Below are 26,668 nucleotides of genomic sequence, written 5' to 3'. Positions count from 1 at the left end.
CTACTTTGTTTCTTCCTGCTAATTTTCCTTTCTTTCAAACATTTTTTGACTTTCCTGATGGTTTTTCTATTTACTATAAAGAGCCAGTGTTTCCCTGGAAAAACTGGGCTTTGGAATCATTTTACCTTGGCATAAAATCAGTGGTCACAACTTTGTAGTATAAGAGTCAAGTTACTAGATCTCTCTGGATCCCAAATTTCATATGTCTAAAGCTGAGAATAAGTTGTTTTGCTGATTAAATGAGATACGAAAACACCCAGGCTTCCTCCCTGTATTATTCAGTCAATATGTTTCTTGTGCTATATTGGGTTCTTGGGATACCATGTCAAGCTTATATCAGGATTTTGCTTCATGGAAACATAAAAAAATGTTTTAAAGGCTCTCGGAAAGGAAAAAAAAAAAAAAGCATTCAACTCAGCTTTGTGCACCTTCTGTCTAATGAAGCCCCAAATGGTTGCCCAGTGACTAATACTCTGCATACTTTGACCTTTCTCTTCAACCTTTTCTCTGAACCTCAGATCCATATCCAACTGCATACTGATACCTCCATTCAGACACATCACAACCCTCAAATGTATCATGTCCAGATTGGAACTTGGCTCTTTTCATCTGGACTCTACCTGGACTCTAAACCTAGCAGTCCACCTTTCTATTTCAGTCCATGCCCTCTCTTGAGGCACACTCTACTTCGCTGACATTTTAACTCTGGAGGGCTACACTCATCCGGTTAACTGACCCACTTCTCTCTCTGGGCACACACTAGCCTCATTAAGCTATAGCTCTTTATCCACTGTGGTCCTTACCATAAGGAGTAAATGCAGCTATCATGATCAGCGAAATGGATGGAGCTGCATACTGACATGTAAGGAAGAAAAAGGCAAAATAGACTAGTTTCAAATGTTATAAAGTTTAAAAACATGTTTACCTATTAAAGAGTTCATTTTCTAGTATTTGGACAATGTCCTTCTTAGCAACTGGGGGAATGACGTAAGCTCTACCACTGTACTCTCTCCCAGAACCAGCTGATGAATATTCCCGGCAGCTTAGGTTTTCTTTCCAAAATACTAACAACATCAGCATCAAATAAACAAAATCACACATATTTGACAGCTCATGATGTTTAACTAGTTGTAGGGATCAGGTCTTTTCAAAGAAAGTAATTGGCATTTGCAACTTTACAAGGAGCCGGGGATCTGAGGTCTGTGTTTATGTGTATGTGTGCTGTCTAATTCACAATTCAGTATTTCTCTAATACAGGCACAGCTCTCAGAGTTTATGATAGTGTTAGGCACTGTTCTCTGAAATGTGTTCTTTGAAAAACTATTCTACAGTTGTATAGTTGAAAAGTGTGACTTTTTGTTAAAGCTAGGTTTATATCATTTATATCACCAACCTGCAAATATTGTTAACCGAGTCTTCCGGACAATGGTGGTGGCATTTACAACGCAAGATCTTCGGACGAGGGGTGGGGGCTGTACTCTCACCATCCTCTTTCTTGGTGCCCACATTTAATTTTCCTGCACTTCGCAAAAGCATGTTATCAAGGAAGTTTGCTGAAAAAAGAAATAGTGACAGTTAGGCATCTGTGGGGTAGGCTAACCCAGACTTGTGTCCAAAGGAAAATATAAGATTACATTTTAAAATGAAGTATTCAAGATACTTAAAGACTTAAACAGAAAATCAGACATTTTGGTATTTTAATTAAAACCATGCCTTTTACATAGTATATGCCTCATACAGAATAAAGAAAGACCCATAATCCTTTCAGGATGGTATTTTATGTGTTAAATTATAATAGCTATATTTGAGTGCAATAAGCTCAATGAGACATTATATAGATAACCTCTACTGTGTCTGGTAATTCTATGGGTAAATACTATCATCCCCATTTTTCAGATGAGAAAATTGAGACTCAAAGTTTAAGAGATCTGTACACAACCAATAGACTATGGAGCCAGCGTTTAAACTCAAATTTTTTAATCTTTAAAACTGTCTTTCTACTATATCACTGAGTGTCTCTACTTTAAGTATATCATGTACTTTTTAAAGAAATTATTAGGGCCGGTCGTGGTGGCTCACACCTGTAATCCCAGCACTTTGGTAGGCCAGGGCGGGTAGATCACAAGGTCAGGAGTTTGTGACCAGCCTGGCCAATATGGTGAAACCCCGCTTCTACTAAAAATACAAAAATCAGCAGGGCACGGTGGCATGTGCCTGCAGTCCCAGCTATTCGGGAGGCAGAGGCAGAGGCAGAGGCAGGAGAATCGCCTGAACCCAGGAGGCGGAGGTTGCAGTGAGCCAAGATCACGCCACTGCACTCCAGTCTGGGCAACAGAGCGAGACTCCATCTCAATAAAAACAAACAAAAACAATAAATTATTAGAAATATTTAATCTGTAAAATTGGGTAGGAAGATACAAACTTAGCTAATATCAAGATACATTTCAAAAGATACATCTGCAAAATGCCTACCTATGACTGTAGTGATGTTTCTAACATCTTTGATAGAAGGCATTGTGGTAGACATGATCTCTCAGAAAAAGATGTTCTGGGTTCAACATTAGGCTTTACTATTTACCAAGTTAGTTGTCCTTAGATGATTTTATAAAGAATCTTGTGACTCATATGCCTATCCTTAAAATGGAGATAATTATAGGCAGCAAACCTCATGTCAAGAGTTTACAATGTTTATCTTACATAGAAGAGGGTATGCATTAATTGATATCCATTATGTTTCAGGCACTGTAGTAAGAGCTCTAATACATGCAATGTTACTGCATCAATTGTCACCATGAGCAATTTTCAATTTAAAATCTCTCTCATAACACAACCAGCTTGTCTATGGTGAAATCAAAGATCAATAAAAATATTATTTAGAAATTACTGATCAAAAATTGAAATTCTAGGTCCTAAGTAAAAGATATGCCACACATTTGTTATATTTTTAAGCCAAAAATGAATGCCTGAAGGCAATGGTTCCATCAGAGAATTAGAAGCTTATTTTTTTTAATCCGTGAGAATTTTTCCTGACTTTCTGCATGTTAAACTAATAAATAAAATTCTTACAGGGAAAAACAGTTGAAAGAAAAAGCAATAAAATATGTTAAATCAATACATCAGAATTTTCTAATATTAACTCTAATATTAGATTATTCAAATTTATACAAGATGTGCATCTAACTTTCTCAAATAGTTTCTCATAAATTTTGTCCAGGAAAAAAAAAATGTTGATTGTAGTAGGCACCTGCGGCATATGAGAAGCTTGCCAGATGCAGAATCCCACCCTTAGCCACAGCGATTATGATTCTGTAGGTCACAGGCGAGCCAGGAAATGTGTATATTCAACAAGAACTCATGTAATTCTGAAACAAATTACTTGTAGACTCCACTTAGAAAAACCCTAGACTAGATTAAGCGAATAATATGTAATCCAGCCACACAATGACTCCCAATAAATGTATTATTTCTGTGTAATAGTATGCTCATCCTTAGGTTAATTTCTCAAATAAAGGGAAGTTAAATAGTTTATGTCACTGCCTCATCTTGAAAGCCATTTGTTTCAAGTTTGTCCATGTAAGAGTGCAGCACCGCTGCTATCCCAGGGTAGCGTGTGTGGGTGTACCTATATCTCATCCTGTCATAGTTGGTTCCTTATTTTTTAATCTGGTTCTCAATGTTACTGCCTTTATGACCTGAGTCACCTCAGGAGACCAATTAATAAAAATAGAGTATTTAAAACTTACTACTTCGTATCTCCTTTCATACCAAACCCTTTATTTTTGATGCTTTAACCCACAATAAAAATTCATTTATTATACAAATGTCTACTAGCAAGTATGTATTGGTTGCCACCCCCTCCCCATATTTCCAGCCACAGCCTGGGTAACTAGGATGAATTAAACATACACAGAATTTGCCAGTTGGTGGGAAAGGCTGTTAAATGGAACACTGACACCAAATGGTCTAAAATAGAAAAGAAAACATCCTCATGTGATTGGAAGTAGGATGCCATTTTCTAAGAAACATTTTAAGAGAAAATTCATGATTTTGTCCCATTGTGAATTTATTTAAAGAGTTTTCTAAAATTTGGCTAAAAGAAGGTTCTTTGCTATATTGCTTATAACAACTCATATTTACAACAGTAGAGGATTTAGATATATTTGTAAAACAGGATTCCTATATAGCCACTAAAATGCTGATGTCAAAGTATACTGACAAGGAAGAATGTTATAATTTTTGGTTTTACTTACAGGTAATTCTAGTTATTCAACCCCACTACAATAAGAGAAAAAGGGGCAAAGAAAATGAAGCTATAATATGAGATCTAGGGAGAAGGCACTAGCAGTAAAAACCTGAAAAGCAGAAAGACAAGCAGTCACTGGTTTAACAAAGCTACAAAAGCTGATTCTTCAGCCAAACATGGGAAAAGCTAAGATGCAAAGCTTTACTGCTTAACCCCAAAAAGGCTCCCGAAATGGTATCACAAGGTACTTCTAAAAGTGAGGGGGACATCACGTATATCTTGTACTTTTTAAAGAAAAACATCATTTTCTAATGACCTGCCTCACTGAAGGTAGGTCAAAAGATGAAATTAATAAAATGACTTATGGATTTTAAATTTAAACTGACTAGAAGTTTAGAAATGTGTTTGTAATGAGAACACAGGGGACTAAGGAAACAAATATTAAAAACAGAAGGAGGCTGAAAATCTATTTATAAGTACAGTAATTAAAACCTCAGATATCCTTTACTATTCCCTACAGGCTAGCAGTATTTCTTTCCTAACCCTGCAGGAGACTAGAAGAGTAAATGTAATACACATATCACTGAGATGTCTTCTTAATTTTTCTGTTTCACCATCAAGGCCAAGGACTGAAGGACACCAAGCACAGAAGAGGGCAGAAGTACCATCTTACTGCAAGCAGTCAGTGAACATTCACTCTGGATGCTGACTCCTCTAGTTCACCTTCCCCATGTGGCTGCCAGAATTCAATGCAGCCTGGTATGCCCCTTCTTTACTGGGTAATGTGACCAGGTCAAGAATAAAGAGCATAAAGACAGTGATATTGTGGGTTTCTCAGTGAAATAACCCTGTAATGTTATCCTACATGAGGCTCACTGGTGACAACACAGCTTCTAGTCAGCTCTTCTATGATCCATTCTCATACACATGAGCCACTAATTCAAGGTCAATAGATATTGGGAAAAAAAAACCCTCAAAAATCAAAAACTGAGAATAAAACAAATACTAGTTGGAAGAAGTAAATTATATGAAAGAAAATAAAAACTTAAAAAAATTAATTCATCTTACAAAATACATTACATCAATAAGGCAAGAACACATTGCTATAAAAAGAAAATAACAAAGAACTTAAAAAATATAATTGTATAAATGAAAATCCCAGCAGGTGAGCTGAAAGATAAAGATTGAGAAATCTCCTATAACACAGTACAAAATACAAAGATGGAAAACTTAAGTAACTTAGAGCATAAATTCAGACTTAACATCTGAATAATATTAGCTCTAGAAAGAGAGACGAGAAAACAAAGAAAAGAAATTCGTCAAATAAATAAATCATGTAAGGTTTTCATAATGAAAAATCATGTGCTTTTAATTTGAAAGACCCCATAGTGCATGAGAGCAGATCCACACCATGTCACTGTAAAATTTTTGACACTGAAGACAAAGAGACATCCTACATTTTTTCAAGAGAGAGGAAATGTGAGAGAGAAAAAGAGAAAAGAGATAAAAAGTAAGTACGGCATTGAACTTTGTTCAGAAAAACAGGAAACTACAATAAAATAGAACAGTGCTTACAAAAGTCAGAGGGATAATTACTCCAAATAAGAAATAAATACCTGGGAAAATTAAGATTGAGGATGGGGGAGGGGGGGAAGCATTTTATTATTTTCAGATTCTCAAAAATGTACCTCCCATGTATGTCTCAGAAAGTTACTGGAGGAGATGTTCCATCCAAATGAAGGTATAAACAAGAAAGCAGATGAAATAGGATCTGCTGATGGTAGATCCATTCCAAAAAAAGATGAAACATACCTCCAAGATAATGGTAAATGTGGATAATAAAATGAGATATTGCATAGGACCTCAGGAGCAAGCAGGCCTCATTAAAGGCAGGTCAAAAGATTTAAAAGAGAGAACTCTTAAGATGTTGAAATTAATAAAATGACTTACGTATTTTAAATTTAAACTGATTGAGTTTGGAAACACATTTGTAATGAGAACACAGGGGACTAAGGAAACAAATATTTAAACTCTGTACATGTAGGACAGGAGACGGGAATATGTACATAGGTAGTGGGTGTAGGGATGGGAAAATAACAACTGAATTCTCATCTTTGATAGTGGAAAGTCAAAGGTAATGCTTAAAACTGAATAATCAAAAAGCAGTAGTACAGTATTTATTTAGAGGTATAGAGGAAAATACCGAAACAATAAAAAGAGGCACAGGTGCTGTAGGAAAAGGAGAAGCTGGGAGGATGCTTTTTTAAAAAATAAAAAATAAATAAATCTCTTTAAACTATGTCAAAACAAAGCTACTAGGGTGTGGGGGTGTGGGTGTGTGTGTGTGTGTGTGTGTGTGTGTACAACACAGAGTGATGTATAGAAGGATTCACTTCACCCTATGGTTACTGATGAAATACATGAAGATCCTACATCTTTTAGAAAAATGTGATTATCTCTGACAGGGAATACTGAATTTTGTGTTATAAAATTTTCAAAATCTACTTTAAAGGGGCTATAATTCCTGTTTCTACCTTCATGTTTCTACATCTACAAGGATCTATGGAGTAGCAAATTAGAACAGATGATAGCTGGAGCTATTTAAATGCATTTACAAATTCCTTGTCAGCTCAATATAAGGAAATAATTAGTCACATATTCCGTTGTGAAATAAAGCACATCAATGAACAATGAAGAACTGGGACATCAAAAGAGAATCCAGCCAAGAAGGAACTTCTCTAACTAATCTTCATTATGGGATTGCCCTTTGGACCAATGACAACAGCTTGGTAGTTAACACCAAATCCACTTACGGCTCACCGTGTTTTCATGTGTTATGTATACATGCGTGCTCAAATAGTTGGTAAATCTACATTTCACATTTGATATTGTTAGTTATTGCCAATCTATTTTGTAGTATTTTTTTAGAATATCCTTTGTTAACTACTTCAGTTATTAAGGAAAAATATCTGTCTGGTTGCCTTAAACAATCTTTATAGTCAAATCCTGGCTCTCGAACACTTGACAAATCAGGTAAGAACCATCCTTCATATAAAAATTGTGAAGATGAAACACTGCTTCTAATCTTTCTAAAAATACTTAAAATTTTAACATGCAGTCTGAATATATGCTATTTTACCAGAAACCCATTCGTAAGAACAAAAGGTTAAAACTATGGCTAACTCAGACACCATTCCTATAAACTGAGTTATTAACAGGTAACATCCTGAATGAGCATGTATGGTTGCCTTCATGAAATATGAATTGAATACAAGTAGTGAGAGGAGTGACTGGATGTAATTAAGCATTAATAAATAAAAGGTTAAAATGTAAATCTGGGAAAGGTGAAGAGTTCCTCACTAACCTTTGTCAAAATAACAAAACCAAAAAAGTAATTTATCTAAAAGTATAAAATTACTTATTAACCAAAATGTATTTAATTCTCTGTGAATCAAAATTATAACATGAGTCACAGTATTTCCAATCACCTGATAACTTTAAAATAATTGATAATGTGGAGGTTAAGAGACATAAGATAAGGTGAAAGAGATGCAGCAGCAGAATTTAAGGTGAGACTCACCTTAAATGCTAAGAAAACTATGAAAAATAAAGTGGTGAGATCTTCTTCATGTGTAGTCCACATTTGAGAAAAAGGCCAATGAGAAACTGGACTGTTTTATCTAACTTTATAATTATGCAAAGGTATTTATAAAAGGATCCCTTTAACATCAAATCATATTGAAGCTGTAGAAAATCCAGCCTCACAGACACAAGCCAGGCATTTTGAATCATAAACAAGATAGAATATATCAACTATGACATTAAAAAGGCAATTACTTGCATATATAGAAATAATCATTTTATGAAAACATGAATCTGCCTGATAATTATCATGCTGAAATATAGAAGGAAAGACACGTGGTATGTATTCATAATAAACGTAAACATCCAGATAATTAACAAACATCATGGATTAGCAATAATGAAGATATATCCCAAATATCAGATATCTAATTAAAGTAACATAGAAGAATATACTTTCTCACATTTTATTATATTAGTATCCTTCCATTTGAAGTGAGAGAAAGGCAGCCATCAAGAGGTAAAAGTTTGATTTAGTTGACTCATATAAATAAGCTATTAATTAAACCCTCATTTTACTTGATTTTTAGTCTTATAAAAAAAAGATAATCCTTGAAAACACCTCGAAGGTATCTAACCATTAAAAATAATTCAATGTAATTTAGTACATTCCATTTACTAAATCAAGAGAGTAAAATCTACAAAAAAAGATTTTCACCAAAGAAAGTCAAATAGTAGTTTCTAATTAATTGCTGAGCAAATGATAACAAAATAGATTATTTCTTCCCAGTTTCATTTTAAATGATTATAGGTTTTTAATAAATATTTAAAAACAGAATCATGAATAAACCTGACAGAAAATATAAAGAAAAAACTGAGAAAAATTACCCTTTCGAAAAATGTCTCAGGAATAAACACTACATCAAATAAGTCATTCATTAACAGCCCATTCCGTTTTGCTGTTTCTTTTATTCCTTTATCCTTCCCTCCCTTCTCTTCTCTCTTCTTCCCTCTTTCTCTCTTCAATAACCGATCTTTAAAACAGTGTAAATCCAGACACTACACATGTGTGGTTCACTTACCTTGTTACACTATAGTTAATCCAGGTAGTTAACTACCTAAAATACTATGATAATAAAAAATAAGCCTTTTGTAAGCCACTCTAAAATTGGTTCTCATTTTTCCAACGATCATTAGATTTCGGGAGTGCAAATGAACCACAGAATTATTTTCATAAGATGTTTGAGTGTATGTTACTGAATCACAACTAAATTACATTCCTATTATCCTAAGAAATAATATAAAAATAGATCTTTAAGAATATTTCTTTAGAAATAGACATAGATTTTTCAGGCAAATTAGTCAGATTTCATGAAATTACCTAATGATCAGAATGCAATATTGTGACTTCCATTCAACTACAAGGATTAAAAAGAAAGTTATTTTTCTTGAATATCCTGAATACCTTTTCTGGAAAAAAAAAGTTGCAGTTATATACATATTTTCAGCTATGTGTATGTTTTCTATGGAATCTCCTCTTGTAGAAAATAAGGTAGAGTTATAGTTTAAAGTATTTAATTGAAAACAGTAAACAATAATAAGCTGGACACCTCATATAAACATAATAAAATAACTTGTTATTGAATGTGTATACTTAATCAGTTCTTTATTTTAAAAATATTTCTATATTATATTATTATATACTTACACGATTTTTATAGAAAAAAAACAAAAGCAGAACAAAAGTAAAATGTAAAAGAAAATTCATAGTATCAAGGGTTTGTTACAAAAAATTTTATCTTCAATATTAAAATTAAAATTTTATCTTCAATATTAATCCATTACATCCTAAAGTATGTTTCAACTGTTTTATTTTTTAGTAACATTATCACTCTAACAATATCATAAATAATTTTAAATTTGTGATATAAAGAACTGGTTTGTCATAGACAGTGAAAACAGTATCAAAATCCATTGTCACATTTAAACACACAGAGAAATATCTGTATGAACAAGAGATAATCCAAGTAATATTTAATTCAATATGTAATGCACTTAGAAATGAATATGTCTTTAAGATTCATTAAAAAGTGACATATAATCATTTTGTGCTACACAAGGTCTACTAATTACCTTCCTTTATTCCTTTTCATTTTAAACTCTTTGAATATCACAAAACTTAACAAAATATTGGTTCTCATCACTGTTATACACTTTATACACCAGAGGGCAGGCAGGAGCAAGAACAGAAATAGAAATTCATATTACACAAGTTTGCACTTTAAGTGTCTAGGGAAAATAGGTTAGTGGAAGAAAAATTTTAAAGTACTGAATTGGCTAGCAACAACTTTGGGAATGACCCATCCTACCCTATTTGTATTGTTGTGGTAACAAATAATGCAAGTCAATGGCCATTTTCTTTCTTAACCAAAACTAAATACTCACAGGTTTTTTTAAAAGAGTCTATTTCACACAGGAATAAAACTCTGATTAGAGCTTTAAAACAGTATTAATTTTTCAAATAACTTTTAGTGATATCAGTTTAATAACTAATTCTAATTTTCAACACTTAATCTTTGAATCATTTAACTCAATTTACTATCTAATTTTTTCAATTTAAAAGACCTGACTTTCATTTTCCTTAACTAACCACTTTCCTTTATACTAAAGTACTTTCAAATGAATCACTGTCTATGCTCTCTGCAGCAAAAATTTAGGAAAAAAAATTATATAAACATACTAAATAATAAGTTGGGACATATGCCTAAACTTTTCTGGAAAGTAACAAAATAGAAATACAATTTTTATTTAAAAATACCAGAGAAAAATCATATGTAGGGAAAGACTAGATTTTCTAACAGTGATGTTACATATACAGAAATCTTTCTCCTCCAACAGACAGATGTCAGATGAGAGACAGATAAGGGAAGATGCTGGTGCTAAATTCCTGGACATGCTATGGAGGGCGTGAAATGTCGGATGACAAAGCAATATCAGGTATGGTCACTGAACAGTGGAGCCAGACTTGATGAGGATGTAGGGTGAAACAGGCAAATGGGTTCAAACTCCAGGTCAGCCACGTAACGGGCTTAGCAAACGGTTTATACCCTTCCTTACAGGAGATGTGGAGAGTTAGCCGCACTCACTGGTTGGAATGGAGTGGATGAGAAATCCATATAAAGCATCAATTGTGGTTCTGTGCACACAGTAAGAGGCAATAATAATAAATTGTTGTTTTCTGTGCTGCTGACGCTTACCATTCAGTTTTCTCTTCCTTTCCCTACTATCTCCCATTTCTATTTGTCTTCCTTTCCTTTTCTTCTCTATTATGTTTTCCCCTACCTGCTCTCCTCTTGCGATTCAGATCCTCTTTCTTTTGCTTCATTTTACCGCCTTTTACTTTTCCTTCTTTATAGATTCATCACCATGGGCAAAGAGTCTATAAAAACATAAGTTTTTTGGCTTAAGAAACACACTAAAAGTTTGTGCAAGGATGACTAAAATATGAATTTTCTTTCATCTCTTTGTATATTGATTCATTTAGCAAACAGTCATTAAATCCATCTATATAACACAATGACCCAGAGTAGGTGTAGGTGTCCTCAATAAAATAACAATCTTGCTCGTAAGACAAATCAGCTACCCATGGAACACTGCAAGACAAATTAACTACATATGGAGAGCCAAAACAGAGTATAAGAAAACAATGAAAGAGGTGTCACAATGCCACATAATTGCCAAATATAAGTCCTAGACAGGAGTGCCTAAGAGGCAAGATTACTTTGTGTGGCAGTAATGAATCAGTATCTTTTATGGAAACCATAAGCACCAAAACCAGGGATATTGACAGTTTTTCATTTCAGCCACACATGGTGGACACTAATGAATAGGTTAAGTGAAACACTAATTTTAAATATTAAAGAAGTGCTGGCTCTCTCTAGAAACCAGGGCTTCATAGATTTTAGTGGGTGTTTCTATTCACTGGCAAGTGTTTCTCTTTTCACCATACTCACACATCGACATTACCACATCACTCAGGTTATGAGGGATCATCATATTTTCAACATTTTTATACTATAAAAACTCTGCCAAGAGACCTAAAAACATCTGAATAAAAAGTAAAAGCTTCAATCACTCAATCGTTTTATTTCACGTGATTCCAGACTATAACATTAAAAAATTCATGAAAAGAGTAAATATGACATACAAGTCAACAGACAACATACACATTTATATTTATTTGTTTTCTAGGTAATTAATACAGAATTATAAACCTCAGTAAGAGTAATAATTATGATAGCAATTTTGGACATCACAACTATGCTCTTTAAAGTTAAAACAATAGCTAGCCTTTAGGTTTTATTCTGCTTTTGAATTTAGAGAAACTCAAAATGTTTAAATTAAAAACCTTTGAAAAACCTCTAAAACACAACTTCTTTGTAAGTATTTTTAATAAAAGCAACAACATAAGAAAAAACTTACCTTGACAAGCAAGTAACCATGATTTTAAAAATATGTAACATCAAACTGAAGCCATCGTCATAAAATAGCATAATCTCCGCTGATAGAATGATTAAAAATTAAAAATGCCTCTGTATTTTAAAATATGTAATGTGTCAATTCAGGTCCACATTGTTAGAAAAGAAACCGAACCGTGGTCTCTTTGACAATAATGTCAAAGAGTCAACTAGAACTTGGCAGATTTCCAAGCCAGGAGCTGTGGTTTGTTTTGTTTTGTTTTGTTTTTAATTCAGCAGAGTTTCTATGAATGCTCTGCTTCACAGAGTTCTGAAGCTAATAAAAGTAGATGTTCAACTTGCCTCCACACCAAAACTTACTCTAGCTTTGCAAAGCACTCCCAAGACAGCCTAGTGTATAAAAGTATTTATGTAGATTCATATATGTAAAGAAGAGAAGTGACAATGAAGCCAGACAGACCAGAAACCAAATCATCATGTTTCTGCTACTCTTCTTCCCAAAAGAAAAACCCTGGAAAGCATTTATAACCTCTCTGCTTCTAGTCCTTACTGTATCCTCTAATAAGATAACTGTTACAGGTAACCTTAGTCATTGTTGACTTAAAAATATACAAATATGTTACTAGTTCAAATGTTTAAATATTTAAGGTATAAAATACAGATATTTTAAGCTAAACATTATTATCAATTATTCTCATCACCAATGACTTTAAAGGTCTATCTCTGGTGAAACAATATGGAATAATTATCACCAGCAATAAAATGAATAAGAATGAAATGTAAACATTAGGAATATATCACAGTTTTAAGATAAAAAACTGTAAACCAAAAAAAAAAAGCTGTTTAAAATCTGCAGTGCTGATCCATGTAGCTTTTACACTTATCTGTTGTGCGTCACAGAAAAATTTACTAAGACAGTTGCCAAAAATGATATGAATTACTAAAATATACTTGCCCTCGCTTCTCCAAATGCATACTTTATCATGCTCAATTTATATCCTTCTTGGTCAAAAATAAATAACTTAGTAACGATATATTTGAAATATACATTTGATCTAACATCTAAATCATTACATTTGTACTTTAAAGAATCATTTTGCATTTTTAAAAACTCATATTCGCAAAAAAGAAATCTAGATCTTTATAATCTATGAATTTGGAATTGTATAGGTGATACATTAATAGTAAAAGAATTCACAACGTCCAAAACTATAAAAAATTAAACCACAAGACATTTACACAGCCACAACACTTAATTTTAACCATGACAGTGATGAAAACGTGTAGGAGTAAACACACACTCTCCAACACATACAACATAAAAGTTAAAACAATATATATGTAAGAATATCATTAACTTTAAAATAATCTAAATTACACAGTACCAGCAGAGTTCAGCTAAATGGTATTTTCTTGCCATGTAATTTTTGTAGACAAAATTTTTTATCCCCTTGAATTAGCTATTTCATCATCTATGCCAAGAAAGGCTAAGTTCTAACTTCTTTTATTGTGCCAGAATTGGCTTTGCTCATCTTGCTTACATTTTTTGGAGGGGGAAAAAAAAGTCTCTGTGAGATATAAATCTTCTCCCACTACTCACTTTTGATTTCTGTACGCTTGATATATCGTTGCCAGGCTCCCTGGGATGAGAGACATGAGGAGGAGGCACAGAATTGCTAGGGGTTTCCACTAAAAAGCCCAGCACCATAGGCAGCACTAATCCTGCACCTGTGATGTGTTATTCAGCAGTTAAGAAATGCACTCCAGACTGTGGTTGCCTAATACAGCTCAGCTGTTTTTCTCAGTACTCCCTTTGATTATAAGCTGGCAAGAGAGATTATTCCGGTCAGGCAATGAGCTATGTTCAGGACCCATGGCATATGACAGTGGAGAGGTAAAAGAGAAAAAAAAAACTTGAAGTCTAAAAAAAAAAAGAAGAAAGAAGAAGAAGAAAATGAAGAAAAAAAAGAGAGAAAGAAAAGGAAAAGGAAAAATAATGAAAAAAATGTCACTGACCACAGTGTATTACATAACATTTCCAGATAGTTAAAAGCTATCTCTGAGTCTACACAAGGCAGAAAAATATCTATAATTCATCATTTAAATATCTAGAAATCTATTTTATAATACCATTTGACATTCAGAATGTTATTTCAATATGCAATATCTTAAGTTGATCTTAATCACAATTTCACAAACCAATCAACTACACAAACATTTAGAAATCTTTCATTATAGAGGTTTACCTTTACTAAATGTCAAATTCCTTTTAAAATTTGGAAAATTTTCAAAATGTTTGGAAAACTGAAGACCAAATGAATGCCATTGTTTCTATCATTTTATTAAATCTACCATATCATTAGACTTGATTCATTAAAAATTTTGATATAAAATTTATATTTGAGACACCACTATTCATTATATATAGTTAAAACCAAATGAAACATTTATTAGAGCCAACTTAAAGTTGCTAACAAGTCCAAATTGATTTAAGAAATATTTCTCATACACAAATATTAAGAAATATTTATCATGCACAAATATTTCAAAGTACTGTATGCAAAGCATTTTGGGCTCAAAGAGTTGAAGAAGAAATGGCCACTATGTTCATGAACCTTAAAATCTATTTGGAGAGTGTGGCACAAGTTGTCAATTTTGTTGTTCTTTTGTCATAAAAGGTCTGCTGATCACTCACACCAAAAGTTCTACTCTATTTCCTTTTATACTATATATAAACAGAAAATCAAGTGTCCTCCAAGCTAGTAGCTATGCCACTTTAAAGAAATAACCTAAAACCTTATCCAAAAAACAGATACCCTTCCTAATAGCAGAAGGTTAAAAACAAACCAAATACATTCCTCTATATACACAAAAAGAGCTGAAATGAAGGAAATATATCAATTCAAAATGTAAATATAATTTAAATATATATATAAAGAACATGTTAAATATTTTAAGTTATTTTTGTTATTGCTGTTTATATACTAATTCCCTACTAGCCAAAAAATATATTAAAAATTTTGTTAGAAAAAAATATGCATAGGATATGGATTAAAAGCAATAGGGTCAAAAGAAATTCCTGTGTACATAAGAACATTCTCTCTCAACAAAATTGGACAATTCTGAGAGTTTTCCCTTGTGTTCAAACACTTGTGTTAGAGATATACTGCATTTCGATTTCTAAGTAACACTCCTGAGGCTGACTAAAAGAACGGTGTTCAGGAGGTGTGCTGTGAGATGTTCTACTAGTATTCTCCTAACTTTTCCATTAGTCTATATCCAAAAAGTAAAATAAGACAGTTGAATTGAAAACTGGATATGTCTAAGACTAGAGTTCATAGAGTTTTCATAATTTATGACAAATCTTTTTACTGGAAATTATACTTAATAGGCTGAAATACTGAACTACCATTTACTTAGCTTTGATTTGTAGGAATAAGCCTGCCAAAGGACAATCTTGTTGAATTCTGGGCAGAAACACTGAGGAGAGATCTGAATTGAAACTATGTTATAATAATTGTGTTATCTTCAATCTGGGCATGCCACACACAGGAACATTCTGGCCTGATGCTGCTCAAACTGTCCCTCTTTCGATAAACAAATGGCTTCAGTTTTCAAAACATTCTCCAAAAGTACTTTTGTATTCTTATTTTTTATTTGTATAACACCCATTACACCCCTCAGTAGTCTGGGTTTTAAAAGTCTTGTTAATTTTACCTTTAAATTTTCTTTCTTTATATTCTTTTATCCAATACATATCTTCTCATTTATGCCAGTCATGTTCTCACCCATAAGTTCTACTCTAAGGTCAAAATGTTTCCTTCCAGTTCTCACAATAAACAAACCAACACCAAGAAAAGAACAGAAAGCCTGCGTCTGAGATGCTACATAAGAAATAATTACCCTCACAGACCCTATCTTCAGATATTTCTGTTTTAAGCCACACCAACATAAGGTAGATGTATTTGTGTGTGTTATGCTTTCAACCTTGAAATATTTTTAAGGAGTTGGCTTTATTATCTTGAATTTCAGTATGTGAGTGATGTAAAAATAAATACATTGTATTTAAATGACCAAATGATCCCAAACAATCATAATACTAATGTGGGGACAAAGAAACGTGGCCATCTTAACGGCCACTTCAATCAGAATTTTCCACATTCTAAAAGAACATATGAGATCAAACAAAATATTTTACCAAAATGTATTCACTGGTACTTCAGTTATAAAAACTATTTCCTAGATTTACCTACAGAATGCTCCATCTTCTATGTAAAAACCTAGCACATAATTAACAATTGGCAAAACTTGTCAGTTTTTTTTAATTGCATTTTAGGTTTTGGGGTACATGTGAAGAACATGCAAGATTGTTGCATAGGTACACACACGGCAGTGTGGTTTGCTGCCTTCCTTCCCCTCACCTGTATCTGTCATTTCTCCCCATGCTATCTCTTCCCACCTCCACACCCACCCATTCCTCTCCCATTTCCCGCCAATGGACCCCAGGGTGTAGTACTCCCCTCCCCGTGTCCATGTGTTCTCATTGTTCAACACTCGCCTATGAGTGAGAACATGTGGTGTTTGATTTTCTGCTCTTCTGTCAGTTTGCTGAGAATGATGGTTTACAGGTTCATCCATGTCCCTACAAAAGACACGAACTCATCGTTTTTGCTGGCAAGCCGATTGCAACAGCATATCAAAAAGCTTATCCACCATGATCAAGTAGGATTGATCCCAGGGATGCAAGGCTGGTTCAACATACACAAGCCCATAAATGTAATTCACCACATAAACAGAACCAAAGACAAAAACCACATGATTATCTCAATTGATGCAGAGAAGGCCTTTGACAAATTCAACAGCCCTTTAAGCTAAAAACCCTCAATAAACTAGGTATTGACAGAACGTATCTCAAAATAACAAATGCTATTTACGACAAACCAACAGCCAATATCATACTGAATGGGCAAAAACTAGAAGCATTCCCTTTGAAATCTGGCACTAGACAAGGATGCCCTCTCTCACCACTCCTATTCAATGTAGTACTGGAAGTTCTAGCCAGAGCAATCAGGCAAGAAAAAGAAATAAAGGATATTCAAATAGGAAAGGAGGAAATCAAATTGTCTCTATTTGCAGATGACATGATTGTATATCTAGAAGACCCCATCATCTCAGCCCAAAATCTCCTGAAACTAATAAACAACTTCAGCAAAGTCTCAGGATACAAAATCAACGTGCAAAAATCACAAGCATTCCTATACACCAGTAACAGACTTAAAGAGCCAAATCAAGAATGAACTGCCATTCACAATTGCTACAAAGAGAATAAAATACCTAGGAATACAACTAACAAGGAACACAAAGGACCTCTTCAAGAAGAACTACAAGTCACTGCTCAACGAAATAAGAGAGGACACGAACAGATGGTGAAACATTCCATGTTCATGGTTAGGAAGAATCAACATCGTGAAAATGGCCATACTGCCCAAAGTAATTTACAAATTCAATGCTATTCCCATCAAGCTACCAATGTCCTTCTTCACAGAACTGGAAAAGAACACCTTAAACTTCATATGGAACCAAAAGAGAGCCTGCATAGCCAAGTCAATTCTAAGCAAAAAGAACAAAGCAGGAGGCATCACACTACCAGACTTCAAACTATACTACAAGGCTACAGTAATCAAAACAGCATGGTACTGGTACCAAAACAGAGATATAGACCAATGGAACAGAACAGAGGCCTCAGAGGAAATACAACATATCTACAACCATCCCATCTTCGACAAACCTGACAAAAACAAGCAATGGGGAAAGGATTCCCTGTTTAATAAATGTTGTTGGGAAAACTGGCTAGCCATGTGCAGAAAGCAGAAACAGGACCCCTTCCTGGCCTTACACCAAAATTAACTCCAGATAGATTAAAGACTTAAACATAAGACCTAACACCATAAAAACCCTTGAAGAAAATCTAGGCAAAACCATTCAGGACATAGGCGTAGGCAAGGACTTCATGACCAAAATGCCAAAAGCATTGGCAACAAAAGCCAAAATAGACAAATGGGACCTAATCAAACTCCACAGCTTCTGCACAGCAAAAGAAACAGTCAGTAGAGTGAATCGGCAACCAACAGAATGGGAAAAAATTTTTGCAATCTACCCATGTGACAAGGGGCTGATATCCAGAATTTACAAAGAACTAAAACAGATCTACAAGAAAAAAAACAAACACACCCATTCAAAAGTGGGTGAAGGATATGAACAGACACTTTACAAAAGAAGACATACAGGAGGCCAGCAAACATGAAAAAATGTTCATCATCACTGGTCATTAGAGAAATGCAAATCAAAACTACATTGAGATACCATCTCACACCACTTAGAATGGCGATCATTAAAAAATCTGGAGACAACAGATGCTGGAGAGGATGTGGAGAAATAGGAACACTTTTACACTGTTGGTGGGAATGTAAATTAATTCAGCCATTGTGGAAGACAGTGTGGCGATTCCTCAATGACCTAAAAATAGAAATCCCATTTGACCCAGCAATCCTATTACTGGGTATATATCCAAAGGATTATAAATCATTCTACTATAAGGACACATGCACACGAATGTTCATTGCAGCACTGTTTACAATAGCAAAGACCTGGAACCAACCCAAATGCCCATCGATGATAGACCAGATAGGGAAAATGTGGTACATATACACAATGGTATATTATGCAGCCATCAAAAACTTGTCAGTTTTAACTCTTACGGTCAAGTCTGTTGATCTTCACTAGGAGTCTCACTGTTGTGTTTTTCCTTCTTTCCTCTAAAGAAAAAGCATAATGTCCTTTCAAAATGAATAGACCCCATTTATGGTAAATGATCAGTTAACAATGGAAGTTTTTTAGTTTCTTTCTTTCTTCAGTAACAAAAAATACTCCGTTTTATTATTAAGCCCATAATAACTATTTGGTAGTAATACAAATATTTCCTAGTGTCTCTGATTCTCTAGCAGCAAGTAAAACAGCCTCGAGAGAAAAGTATAAAATTGTGCTAATTATGAAACAGCAGATAATCTGGAATAAAACAAATCCCACTAGGATCATTACATCCTAAAAGTTCTTTGCCCCAGCCTTAGAACATGGCACATTTGAGCATGCTAAAATCATGACAAGGACATATTTCTCTTCTCAATTCACACCAATAAAGATGGAAAAAAAAGCCTTGTCCTATAGGCACCATCAGAACAATCTACCCACCCCCAACTGTGCCAGGCTCCTGCCTCTGTGGAGTTCAGTGGCTCCTCACTGCCAGGAAAGTATAAGCAGAGAGATCATTAGTTATGACAGGGAGACTCTAACTGATAATGTTGACTCACTTCAGGAGCTATTACACTATAAACAGTGTGCTGAAAGCCATTTATCTGCATTTTAGGGTAAACAGCAGAAAAGTCTCAATTAAATAGATTGCAAGAAATAAGTTGCTGATGTCAAACCAAGTGAAGTTTAATTTTGAAAAGAAAAATCTGTGAATGTAATAAAAAATCAATGTGAGATGTCAGGGATGTTAAAATATAAAGTTCAAGATTTTATAAGATAAACATAATTTATAACATTTTTAAAGATCAGCTTTTTTGATTATCAAAGTTATTCCACACTACTTTGAAATTCAAAGTAAATGTACTGAAACTTGACATTCTCTTAAGAGACAACATTTATGGTACTACTAGTACTGAGCCAGTGTATGCTATCAAGAAAAGCTTTATCACTATGTAAAAGGTGAAATTCAATTATGTCTGTTTTATCACTTCTATTCTTACACACAAACATTCAGGAGAGATCATTTCTTTCCTTTTCTCTCTCTCTTTTTTGTTTTTGTTTTTTTTTTTGTTTTTTGTTTTGTTTTGTTTTGTTTTGTTTTGTTTGGAGACAGGATTTCACTGTGTTGCCCAGGTTAGAGTACAGTGATGCAGTCACAGTTAACTGCAGCCTCAATCTCCCATGGTTAAGTAATTCTCCCATCTCAGCTTCCCTAAATACCTGGGACTATAGGCATGCACCACCATGCCTGGCTCATTTTCTATTTTTTGTAGAGACAGCATTTTGCCATGTTGTCCAGGCTGGTCTTGAACTCCTGGACTCAAGTGAGTCACACGCCTTGGCCTCCCAAAGTTCTGGGATTACAGACATGAGCCACTGCACCGGGTTGAGAGATCTCTTCTAAATGACTCCCTTCAAGAAGAAAACACAAGTCCCACTTTACATCTAACTGTAAACACAGCATGCCTGCACGTGTGTGCACAGACACACACACCTATCTCTAGCACGTTAAAATGCTTCAAGGAAAACACTATATAATTAAATATAATCTATCATGAAACCATAGAGGCTTTATTTCACAATTGATTAGAAGGATATGAGACAGTTCGTGATCAGCCTGGCCAACATGGTGAAACTCTGTCTCTACTAAAAATACAAAAATTAGCCAGGTGTGGGGTACAACCTGTAATCCCAGCTACTCGAGAGGCTGAGGCAGGAGAATCACCTGAGCCTAGAGGTGGAGGCTGGAGTGAGCTGAGACTGTGCCACTGCACTGCAGCCTGGACAAAAGAATGAGACTCTGTCTCAATAAAATAAAAAGAGGATATGAGACACACCCAGGCCTTTACTGCAAGGACCATATATGGGTAAAACACAACATTTAGAATTTATTTTTCCTACTTGTCAGAAAACAAATCAAAATCCTCTTTTTCATTCATCCAAATGTCAGAAGCTTTTCAAAACAATTTTGGAGTCAGAGAACACACAGGTGTGTGTTATGTCAACTACTGAAAGTAAATAAAGGTTAGCCTGGAATCTGATCTCTCCACGGACACATTCTTGTGGGCATTTTACAAATGCTCCCTGAAGGAATATTACACTAATGCTGACTAATTTGTAAAGCATTCCAAATCTCATTAGATCTATTCCTTAACAATACTGCTCAAAGGCATAACCTCTACTAACATCAAACTCACTGCCACTTCTTAGTAAATCTTTAATGTTTTCCCCAATACTAACTCCTGTTCTATTTCACTGACAATACAACAGGTTGAACAATAAAATCTTCAATATCAACACATATAAGTTTTTGTCATGTCATGAAAACTATGACAACCCGCAAAAAATTAAATGTCAGGTTATCAGTAACAAAAGCTTAAGAATAACCGGTTCGCATTCATAGCTACTGGTCTTAAGAAAACCATTACATATTTTGACTACTGTGTAACAAGTCTGGCACAGAAAGATGGCAGTAGTACTTTCATATCTGAAACTACCAGTGTTCAAGCTGCAAGCTGTATCTGTCATTCAAAACCTCTATTAAACACAAACAACAACAAACATGGCATGTTCTTAATCTTTAAAAAATAGTGACAAGAAAGGAACTCTTGCTATCAAATGACTGGGTTCCCAATCAAGATTGGGAAAAATTCTTAGGCGGAGGTTGCAGTGAGCCAAGATCCCGCCATTGCACTCCACCTTCGAAAACAAGAGCAAAACTCTGTCTCAAAAAAAAAATGAAAGAAAGAAAAATCTTCTCACCAATAAAATGACCTAATAGTCATAAATTTATAAATATGTTTATTAATGATCCAGAATATACCAGTTTATACCTTTAAAATTCATTGTCAATCATGTTAACATTCAAAGATTTTGTATTTCTATAAACTCTCCTTTTACACACACACACACACAGATACACACACACACAAATATGTCCACAGTGAGGGTCAACAGGTAACAAATTATTCCTACAAAACCTGTCTCTTCCTGCCAAATGTTCCTAACATTTCCTAAACCTCACAAGTAACTTGCTACTGGACAAATCTTCCAGCTAATGATAAAAAATATAAAACCTCAAAACATTTTTTTCCTTTTTCTAAGTTCATAAAATGCCTGAATGCTCATGCCCCACAAAGAGCTAATGCACAAAACAGGATATACCACAGCACTCTCAAGTTCTGCTGTAACATCAAGACTGGCTGATAGCTTTGTTTATGCATTTCCTATCTACACATATCAAGTTTCCCAGCATTACTTTGCTCCTCACAAGCAGCAAACCCAGAGGCCTTCATCACTAACATTCCACAATGCATGGGAAAAGCAAGTTGGGGGGCAGAGAGTGGCACAAATGTCTCTCTACTTGAGTGAATGTGCAGAACGTCTTTTTGATCTGAGATCCTTTCAGCCTCCTGCTTGATTTCTTGTCTTCCAGTGGTTTCCCAAAAACTTCAATATTCTTTGAGACCCAGATGTCTCTTTTCTTCTCTCCTGCACACACTGAGGGGACAGGAAACAGCAGGTGTGAAATGTCTCTGTTTGCCCCTCTTGACTTCACAAGCAACTCCTGTTTGAGAACTTTCATCCTCGCTTGCTGTCTCAGGAGAATCTGGTATCCTGGATCCCATCTCTTCTCACACACCCAGAAGGACAGCCACGGCCACAGTCCCTCTCACAGGATGGCTTGCTTTGATACATTCCTTCTTGGGTTATGATCAAAGAGTCGTTTTCTCAACCTAGATCAGCCTGGCTAAAGAAGGGTTTTACAACAAAGAGGAAATGAATGTATAGGGGAGAAAGGGCAAGAGAACTCTGAGAGGAAAACCTGAGATGCCGGTGCTTATGCCTTCATGTCTAAACGTGAAAACTTATATACAAAACATGTAACCGGGTACCACCTCTTTCAATACGTCAAGTCACACATGTAACAGGATAACCAGTCTCCAATCAGGTATAGGAATCCTGGTTTCTAGCCCTAGCTATGCTACTAACTCAGAAATCTCCAGAATGTCTTGGTTAGAAACTGGCACAGTGATGATTCACCAAATAAGACTCAGGTAGTAAACACAGGTTCTCAAGATGTATTTGTTAAGGTCATGCTGAGTAAATGAATTAGATTATAGAAAAGACTTAGACAAACATACCTGCCTAGATTAGGAATTTAGTACAAGGGAAATGTCCCTGAGTCAACATCATAACATGGTAATGCCACATGGGGATTGCTCTTCCCATGACCACATTCCCTGGATGGGTAACAAAGAGGGTGATAATAGATGTTTCTAAAGAAAGGAATCATGTGCACAAAGTAGTGGCTACTCTGGGAACTTCAAAATATTCTGAAACACTATATAACGTGTTACACCTCTAACCACTTCCAACTCTATCCTTACCTAAAACGAAATTTGGAGAAAGGAGAGCTAACCTCCTGTTGCCTAAGATTATAACTAGCTTTGGACAGGAGAGAGAAAAATAAATCGGAACCTGCCCTGGCCACAAACATAGAAAATTATTTACATGAAAAATATGTATATATACATATACATATACATATATATACACACACGTATATATACATGCATACATGTGTAAATGTACATTTATAAAGATATGTATAGATCATGTACATAGAGTAATGAATATATATAAAGATATATGTAAGAATATATGTCTGTATATAAAGAGATATATATCTTATAAATTAGATATTAATATATGTATGAATGTCACTGATTTCACCTAATTTCAGGTAAATTTTAAGGCTGATATTTACTTTTACATATTTAGGGAATATTACATACACAGAAAATTCATGAATTTGTATTAATGACTTTACTAAGAAAGGGATTTGAAAGGACTGAAACAAGACTTTATTATCTTAGAGAAAGGGGGAAATGTCAGGACATACAGCCAAAAGTGAATAGTTGTGAATTTCCAAAATTAAACTAATCACAGAGTAATGTGGAAATAACTTGCATTTCCTTTGAGCTTATTATCTACAAAATACATATAATTACATAAAACTGTATTTTACTCTAATACTACACCATTAACTCAAGTAATTTTGTTTTTAATTCTACTTAGCGATAGCAAAATGGGAAGAAATTATAAAGAAATACACAAAAAAAGAGATAAGCATTATGAAGTGATTATAGAGTCGTGAACCAAAACCTTAATTCCATCCTCTATGAGGGATCTTTGGGTTGCAGGTGAAGCATCTGCATGCACAGGATAATACTAAGGACCACCAAAAAATAATGTGTTATCCTGAAATCTTATTAGGCTGCTCTGAGGAGATGAGTTGTCTGGCCCTGAATATCATAAGCACTTTCCTGTTCCAAATATTTCCAGCTTTTTTTGCTTTTTTATTACAGCAGTAAGTCTCTCCTTTTCCCCTCCAACACACATACTCCCTTTTTAAATCACTTCAGCTAAACTTCTAACTCTTGAGCTTCTAAGGTTTGAAAAAATCTGTGAATATTTATTTTTTGCCTCTGCAACAAAAATCAGCCTGTAGTCACTGAAGATTATGGTTATTTAACATGATTATGATATTTACCATAATCTTTTTGTCTTTATCATCTGTTTTTGTTATCATGGGCATCTTTGTGGAACAGATAAGGATAGTTCTTGCCAAAGAGGCTTGAGCTCTTTTGGTGTGGTCAAGTAAAAAATAAAAAAGAAGAAATGTTTAACAGGACTCAGATGATTATGTTAAAAAATACTTCCAGCTTCAAAGCAAGTTAAGGGTCACACTGTTGTACCTGGGTGCCCTGAGTTACTTCATCAATAAAATGAGGCTGTAGGAAGATAAATTCCCTAACCTCTCTTGTACTTCAAACATGTTATGATTCTATGTAACTTCTACTTTCCTTAGATGTGCTCTTTTTTTTTTTTTAAACTACAGCATGAAAAAAGGGTACTGAATATTATGTTAATAAAACAAGGATTCCAGATCTGCCATTTACTAGCTTGTGACCTGAAGCAAGTTCTTAATTTCCTTTGGTCTCAAACACTGCACAGCAACAGTAGTTACACTTCCTTGAGTTTGGGAGATCAAATAAGATGTAATAATTTCTCCCCCATTACATTTATAAATCTTATTTCACGTAATCCTCAAAATGCTTCTGCCATATAAGTGTTACCACTCTCATTTTACAGATGCTGAAGGGATTAGAGCTGGAAGAGGTTACGTGCCTGAGCACAAACTACTGAGCAGCAGACAAGGTGGAAGGAAAGCTCTGGGCTCTGTGACTTTTCAAGAGCAGTGATTCCTCTAGACAGCAATTCTCAAATGTTTTGTTCTTGGGACCATTTTACATTGCTAAAAATGACTGAGGATACAAAATTTTTTGTGTCTGAGTACAGTTTTCAATATGTTAAAAATTAAAACTGAACAGTTAAAAATAGGTACAGTTTATTGTTTAAAATAATAAAACGATTATATTTTAACATATTTTCAAGAAGACAGTGGCATTGTTCTGCATTTTTGCAAATCTCTTTAATGTCTAATTTATTGGATGTTTGCTTCTGCGCTCAATCTGTTACAACATGTTGTTGAGGTTGACATATTAAGAATAATTGGTCCTACACAGATATGTAGTTAGAAAGGAGGCTATTTTAATAGCATTTTCATATGAGTGGTTAGTTTTTAATATGCACTAAAATTAGACAAGAGGGGGTCTTTCAAAAGTTACAACATAAGATCTAAAACCCTATCAATGAAATTTGCATATTCTGATAAAAGCTACTGTCCATCTTGTATTTTAAACTGATCTTTCACCTATGCATGAATATGAAACAACAGGGACTGGTCATCTGGAAAAAAAAAATGTTTGGTCCATTCAGTTATGCAGAACCAGTATGTAGATACAAGCTTTATAAAATCCTAGCTTTTGCATGAAAGTTTGAATTTTATCGTTACCAATAAATACGGTCAGCTGTTTTCCTTGAACTAGCAGGCTCCATTCATTCATTTTGAGAATATGTCTGCAAATACCCAAGTCTTAATAACCATATTTTTTCTGTCAGTCATTCTTTCTAGTAAAAATTGTGTTTCATGAAGTCTCAAGACAACTGTATTAGTCCATTCTCATGCTGCTAATAAAGATATACCCAAGACTGGGTAATTTATAAAGGAAAGAGGTTTTATCTCATAGTTCAGCATGGCTGAGGAGGCCGCAGAAAACTTAAAATCATGGTGGAAAGGGAAACAAACACATCCTTCTTCACATGGTAGCAGCAAGGAGAAGTGCCAAGCAAAAGACAGAAAAGCCCCTTACAAAATCATCACATCTCAAGAGAACCCACTCACTCTCACAAGAACAGCATAAAAGTAACCACCCCTACTATTTAATTACCTTCTACTGGTCCCTCCCATGATATATGGGGATTATGGTAAATACACTTCAAGATGAGATTTGGGTGGGGTCATAGCCAAACGACATCAACAACCACCAATCCTCAGTTGCAGAAGAATTTTCTTATATATACTTCGTATTTTTTCAAATGGAATATTAAAAAGACATTTACAGAGAGGTTGAGATTTAATAAAATTAAT

General features: G+C 34.5%; 1 protein-coding gene across 9 annotated transcripts in view; it reads right to left on the bottom strand.

The window, feature by feature from the left end:
• BMPR1B (bone morphogenetic protein receptor type 1B) overlaps positions 1 to 26,668 on the bottom strand; it is a 401,543-nt gene that overhangs the window by 51,751 nt on the left and 323,124 nt on the right. For 4 of the 9 annotated variants that reach the window (XM_074396469.1, XM_074396470.1, XM_074396468.1 and 1 more), the window contains one exon: positions 1,394 to 1,553. In XM_074396469.1, coding sequence (XP_074252570.1) covers positions 1,394 to 1,536 — 143 coding nt within the window. In that variant the 5' untranslated portion in view covers positions 1,537 to 1,553. Of the gene's footprint in view, positions 1 to 1,393; positions 1,554 to 11,167; positions 11,265 to 12,307; positions 13,032 to 13,903; positions 14,513 to 26,668 lie in introns of those variants that run through there. The other 5 variants (XM_074396464.1, XM_010340137.3, XM_074396465.1 and 2 more) reach the window with 3 other exon arrangements.

This window comes from Saimiri boliviensis, chromosome 3, assembly GCF_048565385.1.
Source record: "Saimiri boliviensis isolate mSaiBol1 chromosome 3, mSaiBol1.pri, whole genome shotgun sequence".
Classification (NCBI taxonomy): Eukaryota; Metazoa; Chordata; class Mammalia; order Primates; family Cebidae; genus Saimiri; species Saimiri boliviensis.
The sequence above is the reverse complement of the archived record's forward strand: the minus strand, read 5'-3'. Positions and strand labels throughout refer to the sequence as shown.